The sequence below is a fragment of the Podarcis erhardii genome (assembly GCF_964252035.2).
Source record: "Podarcis erhardii genome assembly, chromosome: 9".
Lineage (NCBI taxonomy): Eukaryota > Metazoa > Chordata > Lepidosauria > Squamata > Lacertidae > Podarcis > Podarcis erhardii.
Genome location: NC_138512.1, coordinates 19,051,944 through 19,065,038, shown reverse-complemented (window position 1 = coordinate 19,065,038; position 13,095 = coordinate 19,051,944). Strand labels below are relative to the sequence as shown.

General features: G+C 40.8%; 1 protein-coding gene across 9 annotated transcripts in view; it reads right to left on the bottom strand.

Annotated features, from left to right (window-relative positions):
• FAM114A1 (family with sequence similarity 114 member A1) overlaps positions 1–13,095 on the bottom strand; it is a 58,079-nt gene that overhangs the window by 11,440 nt on the left and 33,544 nt on the right. For 6 of the 9 annotated variants that reach the window (XM_081875821.1, XM_081875824.1, XM_081875820.1 and 3 more), the window contains 7 exons: positions 11,299–11,365; positions 7,996–8,103; positions 7,755–7,864; positions 5,224–5,358; positions 3,042–3,194; positions 1,682–1,805; positions 692–774 (listed from right to left, as the gene is read on the bottom strand). In XM_081875821.1, coding sequence (XP_081731947.1) covers positions 692–774; positions 1,682–1,805; positions 3,042–3,194; positions 5,224–5,358; positions 7,755–7,864; positions 7,996–8,103; positions 11,299–11,365 — 780 coding nt within the window. Of the gene's footprint in view, positions 1–691; positions 775–1,681; positions 1,806–3,041; positions 3,195–5,223; positions 5,359–7,754; positions 7,865–7,995; positions 8,104–9,563; positions 10,607–11,298; positions 11,367–13,095 lie in introns of those variants that run through there. The other 3 variants (XM_081875825.1, XM_081875827.1, XM_081875826.1) reach the window with 3 other exon arrangements.

Sequence of the window (13,095 nt, the reverse complement as noted above, 5' to 3'; positions counted from 1 at the left end):
ACTTCCTCTTTCAATATGCATTAGAATGACATATTTTGAGTACTGTGTGAAAGAGGCTGCCTGATTTTTTTCACTGGCCAAAACTGTCTCATGGAAGCATTAAACTATGGCATTCACTGTTTAAGCAGTGCATGAATATTTCTGCAAGTGTTTGTACAAGCATTCGCAGAACAATGCTAGTGGCTATTTTCCTTCCTTCATTGTTTGGAATGTCTTTCACATCCCCAAACGTCTCACCATTCTTGCTTGATTTCACCCCTCATTATGACCTGCATAATTTTGAATAAAGAATTTGGGTTTGCTTGACTTAGACTTTTTGGGCCTCAAACATTAGCAGCTTTATGTCACATTCTGAAGAAACAGTCTATTAGGATTCACAAACTTGAAATGTGCAATTAATATCTCTTTTTCTAAGAAATCTTATTTTCTGGATGTGAACAATATGTGGCCATATTAATTACAGTGCAGGCAGATAACCTCTTTTTCCAATTATGTTCGGTTTAACTCATAATTCTTCATTACAACTCTCTCGGCTTACAGCCACCAATTTACCAAAGCTGCAATTGCACTACTGCTCTGCCTCCTAGTGTGCTACACTAGCTATTTAAAACAAGTATGCTCCCAACTTTTGAACTGAGTTGGTGAAGAAGGGCAGAATCCTTTTCCCCCAAAGGCAAACAAAGTCACCCACCTTGTTAAGTTTGTCAGGAGTGGCAGCAACATGTAATTCAAAGAGCAATTCTGTAAGCATGGTCACAAACTCATCTCCCGCATCTGAGGAAAAGTAAAAAGGAAGCAAGAAAAAACGACCCTTGAAATATTTTGATAGTTATATTCCGTTCCCAAAAAACATGAATCCAATTTTTTTTATAAAGGCATTTCTTCTTGCTCTCTTACTTAAATCTTAGCAAATAAGTAAGTTTCCTCATGACATTATTCTACCTTCTAAGCCATTCTTCAATAGATGTAGTTTCCAATTTCCACTTGGAAGCAATTTCAGTTCTTGTCGTAAGTAATAGATTGGTTACCAGTTTTCTATTTTCCTGTCTTACAACATTTCTGATATAGCTTTATATAGAGAGAGTGGCACCAACCCAGCTATAAGCATGAGGCATTGGCTTCTTAACTGTCAGGTGCTGCTCGCACTGGGGAATAAATGGCTGCCCCAAGGCCCCCAAGATGATGTGAAAGCCCTTGAGATGACTTCTCAGTAGCAAATGAGGGGAGCACTTGCCAGTTAAGAAAGACTGCCTCGCGCCTGACATGGGGGTTGGGCAACATCAGAATGTGTCTAGATCTAACCCATCAGTGAGTTGCTGCTGATCTGATCTATAATTCCTAGTTTTGCTATTCCTAACCCTAGAGACTGCTAACAGTGGGTACAGTCTTCTACTAAAGCATGTATGCATGTGTAAGTCTCTTTGATTTTGTGCCGCATATATTCTTTATGATAATGTTTTACCCTTTTTGAGTGTGTTTTTTTTAAAAAAACTATCAAGTGGTATATGATTTTATGAAACAAACAAATAAATATTGACTTGGACACCAGTATCTTCAGTGGGAAGGTTTTTCAGAAACATCACTTTGAGGATTAGATCATTCGTAACTGATTTAATTGTTTTTAATTAAACATGTAGACTCCTCTATCAGGCATGTGCTGCACTGACAATTCTGCAGCTACCTTTCTTTCCTTCGTTGTCTTCATTTTCTGACTCTTCTGGAAGAAAGACTGCTTTAATAGCAATTAAAGCATGTTTTGTTTTTTCCAATTCCTCTCCTTCAAGGGATGTTAAATATGATTGTATCTAAAAGAAGAATGAATGAATGAATGAATAAATACACACACACATACACACACACACACACACGGGCCTGAGCATTTCAGTGTATCTGCAGCACATAATGTGCAAGAAAAATGGAGAAATACAGTTTCAGTGTCTACACAGCTTGCAATCACTGGGTGAAATCCAATGGTGTCTGTCAGTGGAACAGGCCGAGCTTGTGGAAAGGATTCTGCTTCCTATACGCCCCTCAAAATCTGTTATGGATTATTGAGAGGGCCCTCTAACAGATCTGGAGCTCAGAGCTGTGTACAAATAGTTCACCAGCTGCCTCCTAACCACAAAACGTATAGGGCCGCACTTCCTTAGTTTTAGCAGCAGTACTATGTTTCGTTCCTTCTGGTTGTTCCCTGAAACTGCATTGATGGAGAAGACACTTTAATCTACTGCACAGGTAAAGTGCTGTATCCTGTTGCACCTGTCAGCCCTATTCTGCGCTGAAAAACAATTTGTACCATACATCCAACTGCGTCTACATCATCCATACCATTGGCCAACCTAAACTGCTGCACTAATACAACACTGTGGGACGGTCTTCAATGGCAACGTGATACCGACTGTAGCATTACATAGCATAGTGCTGGAGTAATGGAACATGAGAAGGAGTTAATTCCCTTCATGAGCGTAAATCAACCTATGGCTGAGCTAATCACAGGTACAAGGTCCGCCAAGCCAGTTACTATGGTAATGGTTCAGTGCCCTCACTATATCTGTAATTAACAAATTTCTGCAGTTATTCTATCTGTCTGTTAGTCAGTTAGCCAGTCAGTGTTACTGGTCCAGTGTTGTATCTTGAATTGTGTCTTGAACTTTTTTAGAGCAATAGAGATGCTTTGTACTTGTATGTAGCTATATCTGCAAAAGCCTACAAGCTGCATATATCTACATCCAGAAATATTTTACTTATTTATTGGAAGCAATAAGCACAGCTGTTAGAAATACAGCTGTTAGAAATGCAGCGTTGGTGGCTGTGGGGCACAATTACCAGAGATGGTGTAGAAATTTCAAATATTGTAAGGCACTCTGAGCCTGCAGGCTAGGACAGGGTATAAATTCAAATGACTACATAAATAAGTGCAAACTGTTGCTCCTAAGGAGCTTGCTAGAGAAAGGGTTTCAATCTTACTGGGAGATATTCTTGAGAAATATGTCCCAGAAAGCATTCCTGTTACCTTGATTTATAAAGTCAATATACTGTACCTTGGCTTCACTTTCATTAGACAGAATTTCTAGAGCTTCCAGATGAGACAGACCCTGAAACTCATCAAACAGCAGCCCATAATGCGCCGTCCTTTCAAATGTCACTTGCTGGGCCAGCCTCTGCTTCTCTTTCTCTTTGGCTTCTCGCAACAGCTGTGGAAATATAGATCATAGCGGCTGGTTAATTGGTTGCATGGCAGATTTGACAAATTTTATCACCTTCAGTCCCAGCTCCTCTAGGCAATAAGAATAAAAATTGGAGTTAGATCTTACCAGCAGAGGTAAAATGCTTCACTGTATTACAACAGGTCCAATAAAACATTTTAAACAGTATTCTCTGTACGAGTTTTGCAATTAGTGGTGATTATAGCTTGCTTCTTCTTGTTGCTTTTTTTTTTTTAAGGGGTTTGCACTTTTTTTTGTCTGTGATTTTGCTTTCTGGTAGTTAAACTGGAGATTATTCTAGCTGTCTCTCTAGTGGATTCTCGTTTTTGTTCTTTTTTTTTTAAGGGTCTGTCTGCTTGGGACAGTTGACTTTGGAGAGCAAAAATTCCAACCCTTACCCCAACTTAACAGCCTTCTTACTACACTGTTTCTCTTTGTAGCCCATTCTCAGTATAATACACAACTGCACCATCAGAAGCAAGTTTTACACTTTGGAACTAAAATCTTTGATCATATTTTGTAACATTGATTTGGAGCAGCAGGTACCCTCCCAACTAAAAACTCTGTTTATTTCAGCAGTTAGTTAGCTCTTAATTTTATGACAAAACATTGTTAGCATAGCTCAAAAACTATTTTGACACTGAATCAAAACACCATACAGTGGCACCTCGGGTTACATATGCTTCAGGTTACAGACGCTTCAGGTTACAGACTCCGCTAACCCAGAAATAGTACCTCGGGTTAAGAACTTTGCTTCAGAATGAGAACAGAAATTGTGCTCCGGCGGCATGACAGCAGGAGGTCCCATTAGCTAAAGTGGTGCTTCAGGTTAAGAACAGTTTCAGGTTAAGAACGGACCTCCGGAACAAGTTAAGCATGGAACCAGAGGTACCACTGTATTTAAAAATACTTATTTATTTATTTCATTTTTATTTATTAGATTTATTCAAAAGGTCTCAGGGCAGTTCACAAAATAAAAATATGAGATAAGAACACAAATAAACAGTTAAAAAACAGCAACAAAGAAACAAATCTACCATGAATTACTAAATGAACCATAATTATAACATGCTGTATGGTTGTTCTTGAAAAAGATGCTTCACTGAAGAACAAAGCAAATTAATGCCACTGAGGAAGTAAGACATGAAACGGTGTATCACATGCAAACTCCTGAAAACATATAGTGGGTCTCCATGCCGGTTTTGGATATCACAGGAGACATCTATCACTTTGACTGGTGTGGAAAGTGCAAAGCTCAAATGTGACAGATAGTAATATATATTGCAACTCCTTGCGTTCACACAGTGAGCTATTGCTGGGGGAGAGGGGGTCAGAGAAAAGCAAAGCTGGATGGCAGCATGATGAAGAAAACATGGTGTGTTCAACATGAGCAAACTGTTCTGAGTGAATTCCTGCCTGGCATACTATGGTAGATATTATTTATTACATTTGTTAGTTGTCCCAAGCCACAGCTTCTAGCCGATGCATAAATATACAGGTGTAAACAGGGCAACAGAACCAGTACAGATTCCCCCTCCCCTGAAATGGGAGGTTTCTTTTTTTCTTAAGAGTTTAAAGATAGCTGCACTGGTTTGTTACGTAATTTATGAACCACAGAATCATAGAATTGTAGAGCTGGAAGGGACCCTGAGGATCATCTAGTCTAACCCCCTAAGAGAAACTTGTGTGGAAATTTGCCACATAGAAGATAGCCTATTAAGCAACCCTCACTCATTCATACTAATGGTGAATAAGTGGTTACCCTCTGGACATTTTTAAGCAGAGGTTGGATGGCCATCTGTCATGGGTGCTTTAGTTGAGATTCCTGCATTGCAGGGGGTTGGACTAGATGACCGATAGAGTCCCTTCCAACTCTACAATTCTATGATTTTATGTGGCTCTTCGAAACTTCAAGAGCCTTCCTCTAAAAATCAAAATCACAGTCAATTATACAGTCGTCGTAATTGTCTACACCACTTCCTAACACTCCATTATTATCAAAATTGACTGATTTTACCTGGGATAAGGAAACAGTTCGTTCCATCAATGTTTTGGTTTTTTTAAATCCAGGATCACTTTCTGCAAGGACGTTCATAGTTTTCTTGCCAATGAACTCCAAAGCATCAAGGCCACCAGTTAAGACGCTCTTGCCCTGCACAAAACAGAGAAGAAATAATCTTATTTATGGACACCTTAAACACAATTATACGTAAGTAAGCAAATCCCATTAATTTTAACGGCTTTTGCTCCTAAATAAGTTTGCTTTGTGTTCCAAACACCTTTTAAGTATGTAGCTATAAAGCTATACAGGAACACTGAATCTGCAGCTCATAACTGCTCAACCCTCTGCTTTTTCTTCCCTTGCAAATAGCAGGATTTATGACTTCATTAGTCATCTCTCATATTGAATATGGATTCCAGGTGAAAAAGTACCACGGTTAAACACATTAAGTTAATTAAAAGAAAAGCATTCTGTGGAATAAAATAGAACAAGGGAGCTCTAACACAGGCATAAAAAATTATTAATATCATTTTTGTTTTAGGCAGCGGCTTGTCTTTTGTCCTTTGGTGAGAAGATCAGTAATGGAAAATAAACTTATTTGAAAGACGGCTTGATTTCCATGACTGATCATCTCTTGCAATGCACAGGGGAGCTTTGGCTATTTTATTGGGTGCCATCTCAGCTCACGTGAGACAATAGTGAGACCCATCAGACCTGACTAATGTTTCACTTGAACAGAGGGTATACCCTAGAAACTTTCCTCCTCCTTGAGAATCCTCTGCCGTGATGTGGTGAGGCTCCATGGCAGAAAACGTGATGTGGAAATTCCCTGAAGGCAAAATGTGTTAGGGAAAGCAGTGGGAAGTAAATATAGGCATTTAAATTTCCATCTTTAAATAATATTCACTGGATCACACAAGATTCTGCAAGATAGCTCCAAAGCAAGCAGCAAACAAACAAACAAACAAAACCATAGCACTTGAGAGGGACGAGGCAACGGATGCCATCTTTGATTTTGACGGATTGGCAGCACTAAGCGTTTGGTCTGTTCACACAGAGCCAGCCTTTGTTTGGCCAATTCTGCAAGCAAGCAGACTTTGTATAATAAATTGCTTGCACTGCCCTAAGGCTGTCTTTGTTTGAGGCTGAGATGATCAATCCCATGCCTTGCATACATATAGCCTGACAAGGTGTTATAGAAACATCTGCATTATTCACAGATATGACAGCTTCTATTGCTATCAATATGGTTTGGGAGTTTATGAATCTCTGAAGCATTTATAACACATAGTCAGTCAAAACAAAGCTCTAGCATCTGCTACTTTGGATAAGAGACTCAGATCAGGCTGAGTCCAGCTGCTTTTGGCTTTGGATATGAAACTCCAAAGTTGTCCGCAGGGTAGATTAGGGAGCCTGATGTGTCCCACAAGGGGGGGGGGGGAGAGAACTGCCTAACAGGATTTTTTTTTTCTTTGAAGTTGGCATATCCTGCCCATAAAGCCTGTGGTGTTACATTTTTTAAAATAAAAAAACAAGCAGGAAGAGTCAATTTCTAGGCACGCAGATTCTCAAGGCTGTACACGCCACTTTTTGGTGAGCTGCCCATTCTATCCCTGAAGATATTAAGAGATACTTGGAATAGATTGGATTTTCATTAGGGTACGACAATCATTCATGCCATCATGGCATGCCAGGTTTCCAGGAACTTAAAATTTTCTGCCAAGTTCTCACTTATAAAATCATGCTACAGATCCTTATGAGAAAAGCTGTCTTTGCATTGAAATGGTATCAGCTCTTTTAGGATATAAATGCATTCTACTTCAAATCTTTCCTTCTCCATCACAGTATATTTTTTAAAGAGAGAGACTGGGTGGCATAATTGGAAGATGACAAGTAATAATAAGCAGATCATATTCTGAATTCTGGAAACACAGAACATTGTTCAGCATCATCATTCCACAGTAGGGTACCAGTCTATGGTTGAATCAAAATGTTTCCCTCCAAATACCTGAACTCTGGATGCAGAGCGGGAAAGATCTCAGTACTGAAACCAAATACAATGCAAATTACAGCAGCTTAATGTTTTGCTAGTGTTATGCCATACGTACACATGTGAGGTGTAATTATGGAGCAGCTTGTAAGAAATAAATAAATTATAGGTTGGATCCAGCTGAGATCTACTCAAGAGTAATTAATGGACCTAATCTAGCTATGGCTGTTCATTTCAGCGGATCTCCTCTGAGTAGGACTAGAATCAGCTACAATCCTATATTTGCCAAAGGCAATCCAATCCAATCCAAAATAATTATATCCAAAACATATACTGAAAAACATATTAAATTGTGAGTTTTGCAGGTAACGCTTTTGGACAGAATTTTAAAATACTGGATCACTTTTAAAAATATATTGTATATATAATACTTTTTCCGTGGTGTGTTTTCTTGGGCTTCCTTAATTGTAGTTTTCAAAAAACAACAACAACAAAAAAAACCCTTTCTATAGCAAGTACACTCCTTTCCCCTCTTTTTGTAACTAGAATTGCTTACGGTGTTCTGTACGGCACTACTGATGGTTGAAAACATTCCACGTGACGCAGAAGGAGATGAAGGCAAAGGTGTGTTCTCTGAAGAGCTGTCCTGTGTGGTCTCGTCCATGTCTTCAAGAAAGAAGAAGAAAGGCCAAATGAAAATAATGCCGGTATGTGACCTCAAACTTCATGTTTGTACTAGGTTAAAACAATAGTATTGTGTTCCTATTAAGAATATTTTGCCAAGGTATGCTTATCACCTGGGATGGGGCTTTCTGCTGGGTCAGAAGGATGTACATCTTCTGATGTTCCCGGGACATGAATTCTGAGAGTGGCTGCTTTTTCCTTAACTGCCGTTAGCCCATGGCCTGCAATGACACAATTATTTCATATACAACAGTTCTGCGAAATGGGCTAAATAACCAAGTTAAAAGGAGAATTTTAACTAAAGTAAATAAAAGGCTAAGATTTTAGGATAGATTGGGTACTTTCTTTCACCTTTGGTGGACGTGCCCAAGGATTAAGGCTTTTTGGGAAATGATTTATAATGAAATGAAAAAGGTATTTAAGTATACCTTTTTGAAGAAACCAGAGGCCTTTCTCCTGGGCATGGTCGGCCAATTGGTGCCAAAGAAGGATAGAACTTTCTTTTTGTATGCAACAGCAGCAGCAAGAATACTTACCGCAAAATATTGGAGGACACAACAACTACCCACTCTGGAAGAATGGCAGATGAAGATGATCGACTACATGGGACTGGCAGAAATGACTGGCAGAATCCGAGACCAGGGAAAAGAGTCAGTGGAAGAAGACTGGAAGAAGTTCAAAGACTATTTACAGAAACATTGCAAAATTAAGGAATGTTAGAGGGATGTTGGAAGGCAGCTAGGTGGCTTTCAGCTGTAATGCTTAAGAGATAGAAATTAAGGGTTTGAATTAAGTAAAAGATCTAATGGTGAGGACTTGCTGAACAAATAATTGTGAACTGGAATATAAGAAAGGGTGGTATGAGGAGGTCTAGAAAGTAAGGTAAAAGAAAATATGTAAATGGAATGTATACATGTTCTTTTTTCTCTCTCTTGTTTTTAAATTGTTTTTAACTTTTTGTATTCTTATATTTTTGTATTTCCGCTTTTTCTTCTTTTTCTGTTATTACGTATTAACTTTGAAAATTTAATAAATATTTATATAAGATTTTAGGATAGATTGAATGTGGGACCATATAAAACCAGCCCTAAAGGATCTACAGTGGCTTCCAGTACATTTCTGAGCACAATTCAAAGTGTTGGTGTTGGCCTTTGAAGCCCTAACGGCCTTGGCCCTATATACCTGAAGAAGCATCTCCACCTCCATCGTTCAGCCTGGACACTGAGGTCCAGCCCCGATGGTCTTCTGATGATTCCCTCACTGCGAGCTGTGAAACTACAGGGAACCAGCAAGAGGGGCTGCTCGGTGGTGGTGCCCGCCCTGTGGAATACTCTCCTATCAGATGTCAAACAGATAAACAACTACTGGTAGTTGACTTTTAGAAGACAAGCGAAGGCAGCCCTGACAAGCGAAGTTCAGAGACGTTTTTAACGGTTGATGCTTTATTGTGTTTTTAATGTTTTGTTGGCAACCGTCCAGAGGGTTGGGGCAACCCAGTCAGATGGGCAGCATGTAAATAATAGAAATAATTGTTGTTGTTGTTGCTGTCATTCTGTTATAAAATTATTCCTGTTTGGCCAGTCATACACATAGCTAGAAGAACATAAATCAATGATAGGATTTCTTGGGGGCACAATCCATCCAAATTTCAGTACTTTTCAAGCAACTTAAGAATACTTACTCGCAAGTAAACTGAGTAAATACACATGGGATCGTGTTGCCCACTGCATTGTCTTTAACTGGAGAGCTTTAAGTTTGACTTCGCTAGTTCACTCCCTTTATTGCTATCAACAAGATGTGGTTAATTGAGTGGAGTTTATAAATCAAAATATAAGTAAGCATTTTATGAGGAACTGCCATGGTGGTAAAATAGATTGTTATTGGTTTGGAACAAACTATTTATATTTTTACGCTTCAGCGAAATCCAATTAGAACAAGATGCAATAAAGGGCTAGGAATATGGATGAGAAGAAAGGTTCTGGTAATGCTTCAAGGTTTTGCGATCACTAGCGAAAATACTCATGAGATGTACCAATGAATTCAATAATAACTATCCACCAAACATCATTCCATTACATAAGATATTGCAACATTATAAAACAGAACTGCTGAGAAATTGCACCTAAGGGTGAAAACATATATTGGGGTGGGGGGATGACGACTCAAAGGAGCCAAACTGAGAAGTCAGTTTAGAAGCAGAATTTTATCTTGCTGACTGCTTGAAAGAAACATGTTTACCAATTTGCTTTGCACTATGCTAGGCAGGGGTTTAGCTCAGATACTATGCTCACTTACAAGTTGGTCCCACCTCGAATCATAGTGCCACATTCTGCCAGCAAAATACTTTTAAAAACTCCCACTGGCATTAATGGAGAATCCCAAATGTCTGTGCAGGAGCAGCCAATCAGAGCACTTGGAGGAATATAGAAGCCTCAGCAAGGATGCTTAACAAAGGTTTGCAAACTGCTGCTGGTTGTGTTTTAACTGTGAAGACATCCGAACCATTGTCAGAGGGAAGCTCTGAAAATTGTGGCTATCATGGGTTACTTGCTGTCCTCCTAAACTGGACCATGGGATGCTTCATGTGCTGGAGGAAGTATGGATTAGTTCCATCATAATCATAGCATCCTTGTAGCTAGGAACTGACAATCTCTTATTTGCATGGGTATTAATGGAGTATCGCCATCATTGCCATTGTGTTACACTGGCACCAGAAAGTCAATCTACAATGGGGCTGGTTGTTATGCACTGAAACCATGATCCCTGGCAGGCAAGCATTTTTGGTCTGCTCACAAGAATGTGACTGAAAGTGCCTCTTCTGTCTTGCTTCTCCCAGTCAAACAAAGCAATTACAAGATTTTTGAAAGTATTTATTTTGGTAGCTATGTTACTAGTTTATAAAGGAGAGTAAAACTTTTTTTAAAAATCTTACCATAGCAGCTCCATGGTCCATCTTAAGCTACAGCACACCTAGATGGCAGTTGCTATGCTGCTGGTTAGCAGACTATGAAATCCACCTTAGACCAGGTTGCAACCCTCCAATGGGTCATGATTCACCAATCGAAGACCAAATATTTAGATGGCAAGTACATTAGATCACCAACAGAGCAACCCACTGCTTCAGGTTTCTATGTTTAAAAGACGATGCTTGCCTCACACAGCAATCCTAAATGTCTGTGTTGCAGAATTTATGAGATCTGCAGTTTTCCTACGTGCTAGTATAATGTCATGCTTCATGACGACTAGTGGGACAGCTTTTGAGGGCTGATGAAGTGCCTAAGTAATTAAATTGTGGAGGCAGAGGCCCACAGTTCAAAACTGCTCTCTAAAAAGAACTCACAAGGTGGCCTTAGGCAAGCCACTGAATGCATTCGGACAATCATTTTTCACCTTAATAAGCCAAGATATAAACTCACATGCAACTGCTGCAGCTCTCCCTTTATACAAGTCAGGAAGTCTCAGTAAACTAGTTTCCTTTTGAGTCTGTACTGGAAAACAATGGGTAATGGTTTCTGAACAAATTAGGATATGAAGCCTTGACTTAAAGTTGGCTTAATATCCTAGGATGTTTGGAAAACTATAGCTTCCTGGAAGGATTGTGGGTGCCCACCACCACATGCAAACTTGGCCTACAGCTGATTTGGGGCAATTCCCTCTTCCCACCACAGCCCATCACTCCTCATCACATGTTCTTCACAAGGGGCCACCGGCTCTCTAGAGACTTTTCTGGAAGCAGGCGAATCCCATTCAGGTTTAGTTCTTCCACTCAATAACCAAGCAATATACTGCAATATACTGCTATTTCTGAGGAGTAGTCTTACTAATCCAAGTTATCTTTGCTGTGTACATGAACCTAATTAAGAACCCACCCTCAAAAGATAAAACAGATTGGATTTCTTTTCTAATGTGCATCACTTCAGAGTCACTGACATTAAATTCTATTTTTCATTTAACTGTCTTGTCTCAGGTGTTATGAAAACCATTTGGATTCCCTCAGAATCTATTTTAATCATCTAGAAATTGCTTTGAATCATCAACAAACATCACCACTTCAATATTCACTTCCTCTAGGTCTTTGGGTTGGCTTCCTGGGTGTTAAGTTGTGGGTTGACATAGCAGACGACACAGCGATTTCTCCAAGTAGCTCTTTATTTCGTAAGCTGGAATAGAACTGACTGCAAACAGCTCAGCCGGCCTGCTTTTATAGGCAGCCGGCTGTCAACATTGTAACAACAACAGCCCAGAGTTCCCGCCTAAAATAACTGACACGGACCTGAGGGAAAACTATCGACAGACCTGAGTGAAAACTATATACAGTATCCCCCTGCTGGCCCAGGGTGAAACTTCACTACATAACACCCCTCCCCACCGAGATAAGGCGTTAGTTACAATCGTAATGGTTTCCTTATATACAGCACTACGCGTAATGGTTCAATTAGGCACAAAAGCATATCGGTTACATTTCCCATACTTAGACCAACAGTGATACATGTCCAACAACATAGTCCTTTAAATAAGTAGGGCGCTTGGGAACTCTGCCAGACCGCCGGGGACTGGTAGCCAAGTCCGGAGGGCCACACAGTTCTTGCTGATGCTGTGGTGCGACCCTAGATGGCGTTGGAACCAACTGCCCTGGATCCGCTGCTGTGGGTGGAGCCTCCGCAAGTGGAGTGGTCTGAGTCTGTGGTAAGTCTGGCAGACCCTCTGAAGCAGCTTGGTTCGGCTCCACGCTGGCAGTTTGCGAGGGAGGTGTAGGTGGGGCCTCGCCATCTGTACGTGTCTCTTCTGGAGCCGCAAGCGCAGTTGGGGGCACCTCGGTAGTGTCCAAGTCCCCAACCCTGCGCCTAAGCTGGTCTATGTGCCGTCGCCACAAGCGTCCGTCTTCGAGTGCCACCTGGTACGAGCGAGGTCCAGTGACTCCCACTACTGTGGCTGGCACCCAAGGAATGTCCCCCACATAGTTCCGGGCAAAGACCTGGTTTCCTGGGACAAATGACCGTGGCGCGTTGGCACAGCCTGGGGGTTCAGCCACGGCAAAGTCCGGGTGTAGCCGGTCGAGCGGTGACCTGAGGCGGCGGCCCATAAGCAGTTCAGCAGGACTCCTCCCTGTGGCCGCATGAGGGGTGATGTGTTGCACGAACAAGTATTCGGCGACCCGCTCATGCCAGTCTCCCCGGTCCAGGCGCGCCAGTGCCTCTTTTGCTGAGCGCACC